Below are 17,360 nucleotides of genomic sequence, written 5' to 3'. Positions count from 1 at the left end.
ATATATATATATATATATATATATATTTCTAGGAATAGTTGGAGGCTAGTATACGAGCCCCGAACATTCCACATGCACCTGAGAATTTGAGTACTACACCCTACGCTCGGGGGGAATCGAACCCCAGGCCAGAGGGGACTAACAACAGACAAGCAGATGCCCGACCAACTGGTTCTGAGTACGCGCGCATATGTCTATATATATATATATATATATAAACCTCGAATGAAGTGTGGTTTGGTAATACAAAAGAAAAGGAGGTGAATATATTACTTGGTTGGCACTCTAAAACAAAGCTCGACCCAACGCATAGGCCAACCAGACATAAACCAGTTGATGGAAATGGACGCAAATTACAATCTCTTTTCTGAATATGATCATGAATGACATCAAATCATCACCTAATCTCTTAAGTCACCTCTATATATCACATACCCCATTGTCCCTCCTCTCTCCATTCTACCAAAGTCAGAGAAAACCCTAACTACAAGTACTGAAGAAGAGAGAGATGGCTTCCATGGTCGTCTCCTCGCCAACCTCCATTATTCTTACCCTCATGTGCTCAATGCTCGCACTGCCTTTGATTTCCAGCTCGAGCTTGACGAGACATTACAAGTTTGACGTAAGAATATTTCAGATATATATATATATATATATATATATATAATATATATCTGTTTGATGTACATATATTGTGAGTGAGAATTTTTAATATTTCAGATAAAATTGAAGAATGTGACTCGTCTTTGTCATACGAGGAGCTTGATCACCGTTAATGGCCAATTCCCGGGGCCTAAGATTGTGGCTAGAGAAGGAGATCGAGTGGAAGTGAAGGTGGTTAATCATGTCTCTAATAATGTCACCATCCACTGGTATACATTGCTTCCTTTATTCTTAATTTAGTGCTATAAAAGTTGTTAGAGAGTTAAGTTATTTGAGTTTCATATTATGATTACATTTATTACCTTGTCCTGAAACTATTATATCAAGAGTCTTTGATGCATTTGAACTTTATGTACAATATTATTGTACACCATTGTATGCACAAATATTATACAATAATATATAACAATGCATCCAGACTACACGCAATATTCTCTCCAGTTTTTACACTTATCTATATCTAACTTGTATTAAGATGTAAAGTTTAATATGTATATATATATATATATAGAAAAAGTAGTATTTAATTTTTGAAAATGCAAGACCAAATTGATCTCATATCTGCAATATTTTAAATGATCAAGCACAAAAATGCAAGTAATATATCTACCTTGAAGAAGAAAAGCTGAATTTCACATTGAAAAAATCTTCAATAATTTTTTTTTATGATGTAATAATAAAGATTTGAATATTAAATTTGTAAATACTAAAATTCAGATATTAGATATGTAATTATATAAGAATTGTGGTGCATGCAAATCCCCTTTAAGAAAAATATGACTCAGAAGTAAAATTCAATCACTCATTTTAATATGTGGCTATAACTTTAAATTATAAAAAATAAAATTTGTAATATTTTGGGTTGGTGGCTATTGACTTTTGGCGAGAGCAGGCATGGGGTCCGGCAGATTCAAACTGGCTGGGCTGATGGGCCGGCATATATTACTCAATGCCCCATTCAAACGGGCCAAAGCTACGTGTACAACTTCACAATAGTGGGCCAACGTGGAACTCTATTCTGGCACGCCCATATCTCATGGCTTAGAGTCACTATTTACGGACCTCTCATTATTCTCCCCAAGCTTGGAGTCCCCTATCCTTTCGCAAAACCCTACAAGGAAGTGCCCATAATCTTCGGTAACATTGATTAATTTTATTTTTGTCTTTTGTTCCTTTATAAAGTATAAGAAAATTTAATTGTTGTAGAAATTTTCAGGGGAATGGTTCAATGCGGACCCTGAGGCTGTCATAGCCCAGGCCCTACAGTCTGGTGGAGGCCCAAATGTTTCTGATGCGTACACCATCAATGGCTTCCCTGGCCCACTTTACAACTGCTCAGCAAATGGTTGGGTTTAATTACTTAAAACATGCTCAATTAAATCTAGTTTATTTTCAACTGTCACTTATACGAAGAATTAACCAAATGTAATGCCAAAATTGCAGACACCTTCAATCTGAAAGTAAAAGCCGGCAAAACCTACCTTCTCCGACTCATCAACGCTGCACTCAACGACGAGCTCTTCTTCAGCATCGCCAATCACTCCCTCACCATCGTCGAAGTCGACGCCGTCTATATCAAACCATTCAGCACCCAAACCCTCCTCCTCACTCCCGGCCAGACCACCAACGTCCTTCTCCACGCCCACCCTCCCTCTCCCTCCCCATCCCCATCCGCCCTCTTCCTCATCGCCGCTCGCCCTTACGCAACCGGACAAGGCACCTTCGACAACACCACCACCTCCGCCATCCTCCATTACCACGACCTCTCATCGCCACCAACCAACCATACCTCCCCTCTGTTACTCAAACCCATCCTTCCTTCCCTCAACGACACCGCATTCGCAGCCAATTTCACCTCCCGCCTCCGCAGCCTCGCTTCTCCTCAATTCCCGGCTATAATCCCTCGTTCCGTCGATAAAAATTTCTTTTTTACAGTCGGTCTCGGCACCAACCCCTGTCCCAAGAACCAAACCTGTCAGGGTCCCAACGGCACCAAATTCGCAGCTTCCGTCAACAATGTATCCTTCCTGCTCCCGGCTTCCAATGCTTTGCTCCAAGCTCACTTTTTTGGGCAGTCGAAGGGGGTTTACACGACAGATTTTCCGGCGAATCCTCTGTTTCCGTTTAACTACACGGGGACGGCGCCGAACAATACGTTGGTGAGCAATGGGACAAAGGTGGTGGTTTTGCCATTCAATGCGAGCGTGGAGTTGGTTTTGCAGGATACGAGTATATTGGGGATTGAGAGCCATCCCTTGCATTTGCATGGATTCAATTTCTTTGTTGTGGGATCTGGATTTGGGAATTATAATCCGGCCAAAGATCCGGCCAAGTTTAATCTGATTGATCCCGTTGAGAGGAATACTATTGGGGTGCCTGCGGGAGGATGGGTTGCTATCAGATTCTTTGCAGATAATCCGGGTAACTAGTCGCATAATTAATTAACATATATATGTAAATTTATTAGTTTTAGTTTGATTTATTCCTTTTAATTTATATATGTAAATTATATATAAATTACATAGTTTTTAAACAAGTTTATAGATTAATTTTAGAATTCATCGTATTCATGGGTGCCACCTAACTCTCCTATGTTTTCATATACGGAACACCCAAGTTTTACTTTTTTTACATTTATGCCATGCAAAGTCTTTTTTATTACATAAAAGTAATATTATTTTAATCTTTAAAAATAAAATACATCTCTTCATACATAGATATGGTGTCCTCTATGTAAAAATTAAAATTTAGGTGGTATGTCTGTAAATCTTCGAGCAACACATTTACAATTATACCACACTGCTATTTTGTATTTAATTTTTAACTTTTGTTTTCAATTAGCATTAGAAGTGCATACATGAAGGGCAATATATGTGACAGGTGTATGGTTCATGCACTGCCACCTAGAGGTGCACACGAGCTGGGGGTTGAGGATGGCGTGGGTTGTTCAGGATGGTCCATTGCCCAGCCAGAAGCTTCTTCCTCCACCGTCAGATCTTCCCAAATGCTGATCATTGACTTTTTTCTAGACCATTAATTCCAAGTGCAGGCTTCTCCGTTGACAGTTGATTTTTGTTTTTCTTAAATTTTTTTTGCGTATTAAATAATCTCTTATGTTTTGACCCTTGGAAGTGTGCTCAAGTGTGTACTGAACTGTAATTTATATATTTGGAAGCTAGCAGGAGAGAAGATATACTGTTTCCCATAATCCTTGAGAAGGTGTTGTTTGTAATTTTCTGTTTTGTTTTGTTTGCTTTTGCAATTCTTGTCCTTGAAGGTGAAAGAAATGTCGGCCAAGAACTTTTCACGTGTCACCTCTACTTTCTATTGTAAAGTGTAATTTGTTCGTAGATTCACGCCATCATATAAAAGCTTTAAGAGGAATTTAAGTGTACAGAAAATAGAGGTAAGAAAAAAAAATAAATAAAGAAAATAAGTGGAGGTCAAATATGTAAAAAGAAATTTACATTCATCAACACGTATAGTCTCTAGCTATCTTGCAGTAAGTTAATGAGCTCAATTAACAATTGGATTTGAAATTGAGCTTCCACTTAATGGTTGGAAAAGACCTATCAATAGGCATTGATAGTTTTAGCTTTTAGACAAGGAAGACTTTGTATCACATGGGTGCCTCAACTAATAATCATAGTCAATTTGTTTTCACTTATTACATGATTCCCCACTAATCATAGAGCTTGATATAAAATAATAGGTTGTAGGAGATCCATAGAGTTAGATTGAGCATCTAATCTAATCATGATCATTAATAATTAAATGTTAATTAAAAAAAAAATTTAGTATCAATTTAAACTTTATTAAATTTAGTAGAAAGGAATATATTTTATTAGTATAGGCTTTAAAAGTAGCTGTTAAAAGTGTTGGATTTAATTTTTGCCAATGTAATAATTGATTATAACATTGAGGATTTGATTATGGGTTGGCCAAACAAAAATTTCTTAAATTCAACTTTAATCATTATAGCAATATTTCAACCTTCGGGAAGGCATGGCCGATTAGTTTCCTCTTTTGAAATGAAATTCTTAAGTTTGCCAAAAAGAATAAAAAATCAATGCATATAATGACATTAATACATCATCCATAAATTATAATATGTATGAGCCTCGTTTGACATAATTTATTGCAATTAGATTAATTTGTTTTTTATAAATTTCTAATAAGTTGTATTAAAGGTTGTATTAATTTATTAGGTTTTTGAAATGAAGATGCATCATGAAATCTTTAAAGAAAAAAATTGGATATATATTTTAAATAGAGTGATTAATTATCACCTTTATTAAGTGGTAAGTATTAAAAAATCATTTTTAGTCCTATTTTGAGAATTTTAAAATTATTTTAAAGAAAGATATCTTATGACATGACTAAAAGTTTTATATTGAACAAATGGTTTGTCGTTGGAGAGACAATGCAAATAAATAAAATTAAATATAGGCCTAATAATAATAATATAATTTTTAAAAAATTAAGAAGAATGATTAAATTCTAAATTTGAAACTCTTTCTAAAAAATGTGATTACATCAAAAAATTTGAAGTTATAGTGGGAGACATAGTTTAAATCTTTCAAAATTGCATATATATGTTAGCTCATCTAAGATGAGCTAACATCTTTATAAAATCTTAAAGATGAGAGATATATAGTTTAAATCATTAAAGATGAGATATATTTCTTTATTATTTGGGAGTGTTGCTTAGCCATGCATCATCTCAAATACATTAGAAGTTTTTTTCTTTCTGAGGCAAATCTGTGCCACTCACAACTTCACATCATGTTAATAAAAAAATTACAAAATAGTTAACACAAGTGCAATGACAAGAAATAAGGATCATTGGATTTATAAGCTTTGATATATAAAGAGTAAACAAAAAAAAAAAGAAATAAAGTAAAAAAAAAAAAAAAAAGCTCAAAATGGACCAAATGTGAGCTCCTTGTAGAATTATATGAATCAATAAGAGCTTGTATGGCTATGTAGTATTATGTCTATCCTTGGACCTAAATGATGGCCGTAGAAAAGAGGGAGTTTAATAATTGTGAGAAGACAACAATATACTTGAGCTAAAAGGAAGCTCAATAATAGTGAAAAGACTAACATTTTTAGCTAAATCAGCACCTTTAAGAGATATCAATATGGTTTAATATTAGTTCAGAAGTAAAGGTGGAAGCTTAATTCACATTAATAGATCCCATAACTATAGTAATAGATTTAGGATAGTTGTTTAATTTTTCTCTTTTTTGGGTTATTCTCGTCGCTCCTTTAAAATTTTATAGAAACATTTTATGGCTTCACTAATTATTATAGCAGCCAAACAATAAATACGCCAACTCAGCTGTGTACAATACGAAACAAAATTTAGCAAAGCATTTGAGCTAAGAGAAGCAGTTCATTTCAAATTCAACCAAATAATCCAGAAATTGAGTTCCTAAAAGAGGCCAAGGTAAAGTAGTACATATTGCTCAGCCAAAAGCCTAAAACTATTGGAGCAATCACTTGACTCAAAATTTGATGTATAAAATCACAGTTAAATCAGCCATATCAAACAGTCTAAAGGAAGAGAATAGTAAACTTCAAAATTTGATAAGCAATATTAAAGCCAACATGTACAAACCAAATTGAGAAAGGTGATTTTAGAAAATATAACATAGTTATTACATCCATCATGTACCAACCAAATTGATTAAGAGATTGTCTTTACATTTTAGACGCAAGCTATTACAACATATTTTGTTAGAACCTCCTTTAAAATAGATCAAATTGCTCCAATTAATTTTAGTGTGGCTTTTATAGACATAATTGTAAAAAAAAAAAAGATTAGAAAAACATTTTTCCCTCTCCATAACTAATGGCAATGAGAATCTGTTGTGTTGTTGCCTTCACTGACTTCAGCACAGTCCTCTAAAATGCAGCTAGTAAAAGGAAGAGCCCTTAAATATCATTTATAATTAAAGTAGATGCTTTAGTGGCCGCGAAACCAATTAAACTTAGGGTTCGTTTGGGGCAGCTTGTGAGTTTCAGGATAAGCTGCTTATCCTGAAACGTGGCCCGTAGGCCGGCCGCAGGGGTCGACCCGCGACCCGCGTTTAGTGTAAAAACCCAAACGCAGTTTCGGATGAGTTGGTGAAACGCGCGAACCAAACGGGAACCAAACAGTACGGCGGCGTTTTGAAACGCTGACCGCACTTATAAGCTGCCCCAAATGGACTCTTAATTGACACATATAGACCATTGACATCCAGATTCGGAAGTGATATTACAAGTAATATATATAACATGAATTTTGTTTGTGTGCCAATCAAATTTTCCAATCTTTCCTTAGCAAATCCCACTTATTTTTTAACTGTATGCTATCATACCATCTGCATCTACTTTTCATTACATCTAACATCTCTACCATGAGATAAATCTCATGAAAAATTGAATAATAATAATAAAAGATGCCGGGGGGCTTCAGTCACCATCTTATCATAAACCCTAAGCCTGCAGAATCAGGAGGAATGAAGAAGAAGATTGAGCTCCATTAATGGCTCCTGCTGTTGAAGATAAAGCTCGGACATATGGTCGCAAGTCGTAACCATTCCCATTCACAAAAAACAAGCATCCAGTATTATGACACGTAGTAAAAGCAATAATAATAATAAACAATATGTAACATGCATGCACAAACAAGTCCAGTTGTTCCGTCGACCTTACAAGCAAAGATATAATTTGCAAGTTGAGGATAATGTCAGTATATGTATTTAAACTTTGGTTCTGACTTCTGATTAAGTGTTTTATACGTGCATTTATGATTAAATTAGCTTAAATATCTAAAAAATTAAGCTAATATGAAATTGATAAACCGATGCATCACAAGATTGACATTTTGAAGTGTTTTGAACCATGAAATTGATATATTTGTCTGTGTCATGATCATATTATTATAAAAATGTGAGTTGGGTTTTTATTGTAAATTTGGATAATAGAGAGTGGTTGATTTGTAAATAGGAAGTTTAGGGTGATTGCTCCTTTTGTTAAATTACACTAAAACAAAAGATTTCATTTTTCTAGTATTTTCTTAGAAATTAAATTAAATCTGACTCTCAACTATCGTCTCAACTGCTGCCGACAGGTGAAATAAATTTAAGCCAAAAAAAGAAAAATAAAAAAACAGAGAGAGATTATTTTATTTTTGTTATTTTTTCAGAATCAGATATTCGAATAATAAATATATTTTACGAACAAGTGCCGACATGATTCGGAGCGGTTCATTCGGTATGGCTCCCTCCACCGTGTGTTGACCGTTGACCTCTCCTCTTAAGGCGAGTGGGCCCCATTTTTTTTTTTATTTCGCCGCATATCTAGATCAGAGGGCAATTCCGGGAAGATAATGTATTAAATTTGGCCATAATAAATTTATAACAAGTGGAATTTATTTTCGTGATTAATATTTAAAATATGAGAAGTAAAATTATCATCTTGAAATAAACTTAGAGGAAATTAAAACTATCGAAATCACATTTTAATGTAAATACTACACATTTTAGTTACATATCATTACAAATAGTATTATTGAATATTTATTTCGTATGAAGTATAGTTTCAGACAGTTTCTTTTGGTGAACATTGAGTGTCTTAATGATGTCGGAATCGCGCGATCTTGAGCTCATTGGATTCATCTATCTGCGACGCTTGATTCAACTATAAGCTTATCATAATTGAATTACGTTTGACCTTCCAAATACGAAATATGTACCAAAAGCTTAAGAAAGTGGTTTGACAGCTTGATTTCTCATGGATTTGTCCAACTTTTGTATTATTGGTATGTCTATTCAAGTCGGTTAATTTAACTGCAAGTTTTTTGAAATCAAACCTTAGGATCATTTTTAACCAAAATCTGATGCTAAAAAAATATTCTCGAGATTATATCACATGATTCATGTCGTATGATAAATTTGTTGATGATGAAGAGAATAACCACAATTGAATTACAAATGAAAGACGCTCATATGTTTGTATAATAAGCTATTTTCACGAATATCTCATTTGATCTATCAATTTCGAACGAAAGATGCCCATATATATGTAACTCTAGTTTAATCAATTTCGTTCTTTTGTTGTTAATTCTCACTTAATATTGCTATTATTATTTATTTTACAAAAGAAATTTGTTGCTTAGTGCTTGTAGAGCAAACATTTTAATTTAATAGGTTGGATGAAATATTAAAAATAATTAAACATAGAAAATAAATAAATAAATTATAATGTACCAATATTTTTATTTAAAACCATTTTTAGTTAGCGTTGTCATGTGGATGAATAGGTTGTATTTGGGTCTAAGCTAAACTTGACTCAATGTTAAAATATATGACCTAAACCCAAACCATTTACTCCCACAAACTTACAATAGGGTTTTGGAGCCTTCCCCAATAAAGTAAGAATTTAAAAATGATACAAAGGTAGAGGCCTGGAAACTTTGAAATTAGATATTGAAAAAAAAAAAAAAAAAAAAAAAAAAAAACAATCATAGCTAACATCTTACTTGATCATAAAAGCAAATAAATGACATAAGTTAAAGTCACCCGAGCAAACTTAACCAACTGTGACTGAATAAATATTCATAAACTTGTGACTTGCATTGTCATTCATGCCCCAAATATTAAAAGAAATACTCTATTTGATTGAGATATACATGCTAGAAAGTAGTAGCACACCCATTTTAGTTTAATATTCTTAAACTTGGAAGAAGAAAGCAATCATTTTTGTATTAATTGTTTAATATTAGTGATGATCACATTAACAATAATAGTTCACCTTACAGTACGAAGCATCCAAAGAAAATCATTTTTGTGTTGGAAGGTAGCAAATTGTGTGCATGGATGATATTCATGAAAAAGATTTAAGCTTTGAAAACAACTTCCTGCTTTAATGAACATGGTCACAATAGGATTCATTCTTATTTGTAGGTGTAGTGTAGGAGGTTAAAGATTCAATCGATTAATTAAGAACCTCAGACAAGTAAGTGGAGGCATGAGGCATGAGATGCACTTGGGGTAGATTTGCGTTCATGTACAAGTTATTTTAAGTTTCCTATTTGCTAAACTTTTATATTCACATCCAAGTAGTGTCATACATCTGAATTATGTTTTAGATGAATCAAAATTTTTCCTCCCTTTCTAATTGGGGCCACAGATTAATCATTTCACTGCAATAAATTAGCAAAGCGCGGAAGTCATAATAATCCCAACAGACGCCGCGATCCGGTGGTGGCTTTTAATTCATACCAGAGCGTTCTGCGTGGCTGTGGATGGTGTTCCATGTTTGTTGTGCCGTGGAGGATGGGCTCACGTAGAACTGTGGATAACGCCGTGCTGCAGCTGAAGTGGGGAGTAGAGGACGATGGAAGACACGCGGATGGGAAAAGAATCGGGCCCGTATTACTTTTCGATGGACCCATGCAAGCATGCAACATAGCAGAGAGGACCAACAATAGGAAATTATTGTATTCGAATTTAGAAATTTGATTAAAAAATAAACATTTTATACTAAAATAGTAACAAAAATATTTCACTTCAATTGAATATTTTATAGTTCTCATTTAAAATTTATTTTAAGTTCAAAAGTTTAATAAAAACGTTTTCAATATTGTACTGAAGTGTAAATATTTTAATTTTACAAAAAAATATTTAATTTATGTATGTGTGTGTATATATAAATAAATTTTTTTTTTGGTAAGAAAATTAATAGGCAAATACAAATACGGTGATGCAGCCTTAAATGATTTAAGATAGTGTTAAGATTAAATTCCCAAAGAAGTAAATTAAAAGAATCTGAAAAATACTTTTCTTCCTTCTTCCTCACTCTGGTTCTCCTAGTTCTGAGGGAAGCTTAGCTGGGAATGGACAATGACGTTTGCATTGGGAATAGGCTCCTAATTTATAAGGACCTTGCTAGATTAAGAAATTGTAAAGAGATTAAAGTAAAGGACAGAAGATGCCACGGGTGAACCCCACTCTTCACCATCACACTTCACAGGATCTTCTGTGCTCCAACTACGCTCTCCTCAAAAACCACCTTTTTTACGCCTGTTATAAATAACCATAGCCGTGATAGGCTCACCCACTCTTCTCATCTTTCTCTGTTGTTACATCCCTCCCCGATCTAAAGCAGAGGACATAGATTAATGGAGCTATGCATGGATGAAAAATGGAAGCTTTCCAAGAAAGAGACTAGAAATAGTGCAAGCAGTCGAGATGCGCGTTGCGGCGGCGGCGGAGGAAGTGCTTTTTTGAAGAGATCTTCAAGCCTTGCTGCCGTGAGAACTGGCGGCGGTGGAATCGGCGCGCGTTCCCGTTCATTCACCGGACGCTGCGCTCACCTCGTTAAAGAGCAAAGGGCACGTTTTTATATCATGCGGCGTTGCGTCACCATGCTTATTTGTTGGCGCGACTACTCTTGAGAGATCTGATCCTCCGCCGGCCATCGCCGGAGCCCTCCCAAGATACAAGACGCCATGCAAGTAAAAAAAAGTTTAAACTTTGAAGAATGCTTGCATGAAAAGAGAGAGGAGAAAATTGGAGGGGTTCATTTGTACATAGTTTTTTATATTTTGTTATCTTTTTTGCACTTTCTTTTGTTTTTTCATGAAATTTTGTTCTCCGGTGATGGAGATGAGGGGCTGATCTGCAAACTCTAGTTTCAGGTAATAGATTTTAAAAAAAATGGAGGGGGCAGCGTCATGCTGCTTCTCTCTGAGCTTATGTTCATCGTTTTGGGTAAATTTTTCTTGCATTCTTCACCTCTTTTTTTTGCGTTTTTTTGACAAACTTTTCTGCAAGTAATCGATTTGATTGATGGATGGATGGGTTTGTAGAACGACCCAGACATGGAAACGAGTGGTTCTGCCATGATCGTCCTGACAAAGTTACTTGCACAAATATTGGTAATTTAGTAAAAAAATTATAATTTTTTTAAAGAGTATTTCGATTATAGGCGGAATTATGCTCTCTCAGTCTTCAGGAATCTAAAAATGTGCATTTCGGGAAACGATGTTATGATTTAATAAAATAAAAAAAATTTAATTTTTATGACATTATTAGTTTACATATCCAAATATAGTAGCATTCAGGATCTCCCAATATTTAGTTTTTTTTTTTATGGTGTGGACAACAATTAAGCCATGGGATCCATGACAAATATTTAAATAAAGTTTTGTTGGTACACATTTCATATCAATTTTAGTAGTGTTGTTAATGACTCATTTATATTGGTTCCTCTGCTTGTACTATTACTTCAACAAATCTTTGTACGAGCTATGCATGATTCCCCACCCCCAATTAAAAACTATGTAAGCCAAAAAAACAAAAAAGAAAAAAAAAAACTATGTAAGATTGTGTAACTTCTGCATAATTCTTTGACTGATTCATTGCTGAGTAAAGTGCCAAAATAGACTCAATTAGTTAAGTTTAATTTTAAAATGATACAGAATATTGGCTAATTTAAATTGGTAAAAGCTATTTTGATTTTTATTCTTTTCATTATATTGTTAATTTTACAAAATATTTTCTTCAAGATTTAAAATTAGAAATTGGTTTTTAAATTCACGATTAATAATTTTGATATTTGTGTTCGTAAAACAGTATTTAAAAAATACTTTTTTTTTTAAAAAAAGGACGTTTTAAAAAACTGTTAAAGTAATAGTTCTTGGAATGGGAGCTTGCGTGCAGCGAGATGTACGACGCAGCGTCGCTCATGACGTTGATCACGATGGATGCCAGTACTGCGTGGGTCCCACCGACATGGAGCGGGTCCCGCCGCCATGGGTTTAGGCTGTTGCTTTGACCTCTTTCTGCCGGCATTGTTGACCCTCACATGCTTCAGTTCCCCGCTCCTGAGAAGAAGAAAAAAAAAAAAAATGTATTTATTCATTTTTAAATTATTTTACAAATATAATTAAATTTATAATTGATAAATAATTAGTTTTCCCAGTTGGGAAAGCTGAAGGATGGCCTACAGATGTCAGATCAGCATGTGGTGTGTCTTCTCAGGACAAAACGTCCAATTACATATCAATTCTGATTGAGATTTTTCAAAAATAATAAAAAAATTCAAATGGGATTCAAAATCATTTATATAATTTAATCAAATATATATTTTTTTCAGTCGTACCAAAAAAAAAGGTTCAGTCGCCTAAACTTGGTAGCAGGATAAGACTTGAGTAGACCTGATCGATGTTGTTTGTAAGCAACTGAAAATGCTCTTAAAACAGGTAAGAGGAAAAGGTGATGTATTATTTTAAGTTTTATTTGATAAATATGATAAACATTGTAGCAGCAAAGGACATCTGAGATTGGTTTACTTGCGCACACTCGCAAGTCTGTTATGCTCGTGGATATGCACGTGTCTTGATCTTTCGCGGTTAGCCATGGAATGGTAGCCAATTTTGAGACTTTCGGCCACACAATTGAGAATATATGCATGCGTACGTGATAGAGTGAGGTGCGATGGAACCACTCATCTAATTCCCTGTTTTATGGTTTTGCTTCCCCTGTCTGCTGAAGGGGTTTTGTAGTTTGTTTGAGTTAAAAGAAAAAGGAGGTGGAGTTGCCCGACCTACTTATATGATCAATCAGACTCCTAGAAAAAAAAGAAAGCGGGGTCCCTCGACCTGTTTATGCGATCAACGGGCTTCCAGAAGAGAAGAGACAGCGTCCCCCGACTTGTTTGTGTGACAACAAGGTTCCCAAAAGAAAGAAGGCGGAGCCCCCAACCTATTTTGTGCGATCATCATGGCTCCTAGAAGAGAAAAGACGGAGTCACTCGACCTGCTTGTACAATCAATGGAGCTTCCAAAAGAAAGAAGTTCAATTCCCCTAGCATGTTTGTGCGGTCAACGAGATTCAGAGAAGAGAAAAGGTGGAGTCCCTGGGCATCAATAGAGCTCTCGTCTTGCATTGCTGATGAACTTTTCAGAAAGGGTTTTATGTATTATTCTAGAATTTTTCAGAGTGAATATTTCGCAACGTAGTCATGTTTTTTCATAGTAGACTTTTCACACTACTTTCACACTATTTTCAGGAGAATTTTTGTGTTGTTGAGATGCCTATATATGGAGAAACCAATCCCCTTAAAGATTAGCAGAAGAACCAAAATTTTGAGGAGGCGATAACAATAGAATCTTAAGTTGAGCTCACCCTTTCTTCAAGAGCACGAAAAATTGAAATTACAAAGATTAACTATATCCTTATCACACATAAGAAGAGCAACTCGATACACGACGGATTTACAAGGTTTTCAACAGAGGATGTTGGCATTTGAAGAAAAGAACAAGAAGTTGTACATATCTTAATGACGAGAAGGATGCTCTGGTTTGTCTGCACATCTTTATTTTGTATGATGCAATAAAAAATTTAAAATTGTTTATGAGGTTTCTTTTGCCTTTTCTTTTTGAGCTGTTGTTGTCCTTTTGCGATGCTATTAACCAACTTCTAGGATGATATCACACGATTTTTGTGTTTTCATTAAGAATGTTTAAATTTTTTTACTTTATTTTACCAGTGCACGTGTGCTCAATGACCATTGCCTGCAATAGAAGAAGTCAATTGTAATTCCTGAAAGATGCAAGTCATGTTCTAAGTTACATGGTCATTAAACAAATGCAGGAAAATGAGACATTAACCTACATCACAAAAGAGTTGAAGGAGAATCTATCAGGGATGCAAAAACTTTTTTAGGTTTTATAGTCGAAAATATTTGACCTCATTAATTTGTAATAGAAAAAGCCATATGAAATATGCTAAGGATGGTTGCTCTATCGAAGGTTGTTAGTTGGAGCTTCTGTTTAATGACCATAACCTAATTAGAAAGAGGTTGAAGGGAATCCAATTAGTACTTTTAACGTATTTAAGGTTGTTAATTGAAGTTTATGTTTGACAACCAGAGCATGTGATGGAAGAGGTCAATTCGAGTCCCCCTTAGATCAATTAAGCACGTAATAAAGTGTAAGAGACGCTATTTATTTCTCGTGATAGAAGTGTATTTAAATTGAAGCATACTTTTTTCTTGGAAATATGATTATACTCATAGTAAGGAATAATGTTTGTCAACTTATTAGTTATTACTTTTAATTTTGTTTTCCTTTATTGGGAGTGTTGTTTACATGAGCCAGTAAAACAACCCATTTATTGAATCTTGAAGATATCCAATTTTTGATCGAGTTAAATAATAACTTCGATATGGTGGGGGCACCAAGAAAGCATTATTTGTGAATCCCCCCACCCCCCCAACCCATCTCAATGTTGAAGTGATTCTTGAATACTTGTTGTCTGAATGACATGTGGGATGACCACCTCACCATATTCGTGCCTAAGACTTTAACATGAATAACTTTTAAAGGCTGCAATGAAGGTTGGCCTCTGGCCTGGAAAAAATTGTGATAGACTTTGTGTCCGAATATAATGCAAGCCTACACCACTACAATCGTACCTAAGGTATTAATGTTAACAAGTATTTGAGATTGCAGTTAAATTTGTACCCCACATCAAAGATTCCTTCAGAAATCATTTTCAAGAGGTGCAAAGAAGTCTCAGTGCGGTAGAGTAATGAATTATCTCCGTAGCATTGTAAGAAGAACCAAAACACACTTGGGTAGTTAAAGAAAAGCAAAAGGAGACACCTCAATTTTTACGGATAAACTTCTAGAAAAGAAAAATAAAACTGGCATTACCCGATTGACATTATTTAATATGAGTGGTGAGTACACAAGTTCACTTTTCTCTTGAATTAGGGAAGGTAGAGTTACAATGTTGATCCTTATAAATATACGATAGTAGTTGATGAGCCGAAACTTACGTCGAATTAAATCGATTCTTCAAGCAAATATATGTGTCAAGTAATAATGTTGTTAAAGAGTACCACATATCGATCCCTCAAGAAAATGGTAAAGAAGTATTATGATAAACGAATCACTTATTTACTAATGCATAAACCTAGTTTAACATGATCACAAACGAAAGCTGATTTTTCATAAGATCCTACTCAAAACCGAAAACAAAAGATAATGACGTTGGAAAAAACAGAAAATAACAGTGGAGAAATCTTATAGTTTTTCAATGGACATAAAGCTCACGATCTTGTAATTTATGTAATATGGTGGTTGTGGACATCCTACACTTTCCTCTATGTGATAATTGTCAATAAGAATAGAAAGTCCACATTATATCTATGTTTAGATCAAAAGAAGACAGAAATCTGTGAAGTGGAGGTCTTCTCATTCCCTATGACATGCCACAATTTTGTTTTGACCCCTTTTTAGATTACAAAAACCAAATAGAAACAAAGAGGCACTTCTTGATCAAATTATTTTATTTTTATTTATGCAATCGCACATATACATCAAGTTCATGCGTCAGATTGTGTTTTATTTACGCTACTCTGCCACAGGTTTCCCGCACGAGCGCACCGTTCAATTAGCCATGCACGTGCCGATCGCATACGACTCCAAACACCTTTAATTCCAAAGTGCACCACGTCACATCCTGACGAGCATACTGCGTGCGCTCCTTTCACCTTTAATGATTGCATAATTAACCTTTTATAGAGAGCGCTCGATACCCCGAGAAAGGATTGATTTAGCAAACTTAATCGACACTCTTTACTTCCTAACCATAGTTTAACAAGAGTTCGTACGGTTTCAGATGGCAGGGGATATGGGCATCCCTCGGACGTAGTGACTCGCACGTGGGAAGAAGACGACCGGATCTGGTGTTAATAATTGTGATTCGACTGGAGGTGAAGGTGTGGGGTCTATGTACTTTAGATTGGGCCGACGGGCCGTGCGATCTTATATGGTGGACTGGTACGTGGTTTGGTCCACTGTTCCATGGAGGGAACAGTGTTGGGCTGATATGTACTGTCCGAGAGATGAAGATGTGTTCTTTTCTACGTTGGGCATAGATGTATATCGTTGTTGAAATATTTTTGATATAATAATATCTTGTCGGACTAACTAAAATTAATTGAAGCTTTTGATGAAATAATGTTCAAAATCTTAAAGAAAATATCCGCAAAATGCTATGCAGCATTTATTTTAAACCTCCAAATTGTCAGCATTTGTTAAGCATGCTACCATCATTTAATATATTAAATAATATTTTAATCTCTCCTATTTTCTAGACTTAAAAAGAAGATCAATAAATCTTCGTATAATACAACAAATCTTACTGAAGTATTTTCATTGTAGTTAATCACAGGACCTTAGTTTATTCTTTAACTAATGGCGTTAATCTGGTGAGATAATACAATGATAAGATTATTATAGTGACATTAGACCCCCATTCATTTTTGTGGTGATGAGAAATGTTTAATAACCTTAGTCATTTGGGCTAACAAAATCTGCAAATATAAGCTTTTAGTGAAAAATTTATAGAAGATGCACATATAAATAACTAAGCATTGCAGAATACAGTTGGTGAAGATCATTATCTAATGCGAGCAATTTAAATGTTTAGGACCAATTAAATAAATAAAATTAAAAGAGATTTGACTTAAGTTGGGCTCTTATAATAAAATATAAAAGTTGATTGGACTATAATGTAAAGGCCCAATGCTAGATTTGTAGAGATCCATATGAGTTAAACTCGTTAGAGGTCCAATTCTACTTTTGTAATGGCCCATGGATGGGTGATCATTTAGTTACGTTAGTTTAA

General features: G+C 34.6%; 1 protein-coding gene across 1 annotated transcript; it reads left to right on the top strand.

Annotated features, from left to right (window-relative positions):
• The first annotated feature begins 473 nt into the window (after nucleotides 1-473).
• Nucleotides 474-4,015, top strand: LOC110024874 (laccase-10-like). Its single transcript, XM_020725059.1, has 6 exons — nucleotides 474-622; nucleotides 721-872; nucleotides 1,556-1,800; nucleotides 1,880-2,008; nucleotides 2,107-3,084; nucleotides 3,544-4,015. Exons 1-6 carry the CDS (start codon nucleotides 509-511, stop codon nucleotides 3,672-3,674), a joined length of 1,749 nt encoding a protein of 582 aa, XP_020580718.1. The 5' UTR covers nucleotides 474-508; the 3' UTR covers nucleotides 3,675-4,015.
• The last annotated feature ends 13,345 nt before the right edge of the window (nucleotides 4,016-17,360 follow it).

Source organism: Phalaenopsis equestris, unplaced genomic scaffold, assembly GCF_001263595.1.
Source record: "Phalaenopsis equestris unplaced genomic scaffold, ASM126359v1 Scaffold000277, whole genome shotgun sequence".
Classification (NCBI taxonomy): domain Eukaryota; kingdom Viridiplantae; phylum Streptophyta; class Magnoliopsida; order Asparagales; family Orchidaceae; genus Phalaenopsis; species Phalaenopsis equestris.
The sequence above is the reverse complement of the archived record's forward strand: the minus strand, read 5'-3'. Positions and strand labels throughout refer to the sequence as shown.

Coding starts and splice junctions, on each gene's coding strand:
- LOC110024874 (XM_020725059.1), top strand. CDS start 509: ATGGCTTCCATGGTCGTCTCCTCGCCAACCTCCATTATTCTTACCCTC. Junction 623..720: donor CGAGACATTACAAGTTTGAC/GTAAGAATATTT, acceptor TTAATATTTCAG/ATAAAATTGAAGAATGTGAC. Junction 1,801..1,879: donor GGAAGTGCCCATAATCTTCG/GTAACATTGATT, acceptor AGAAATTTTCAG/GGGAATGGTTCAATGCGGAC.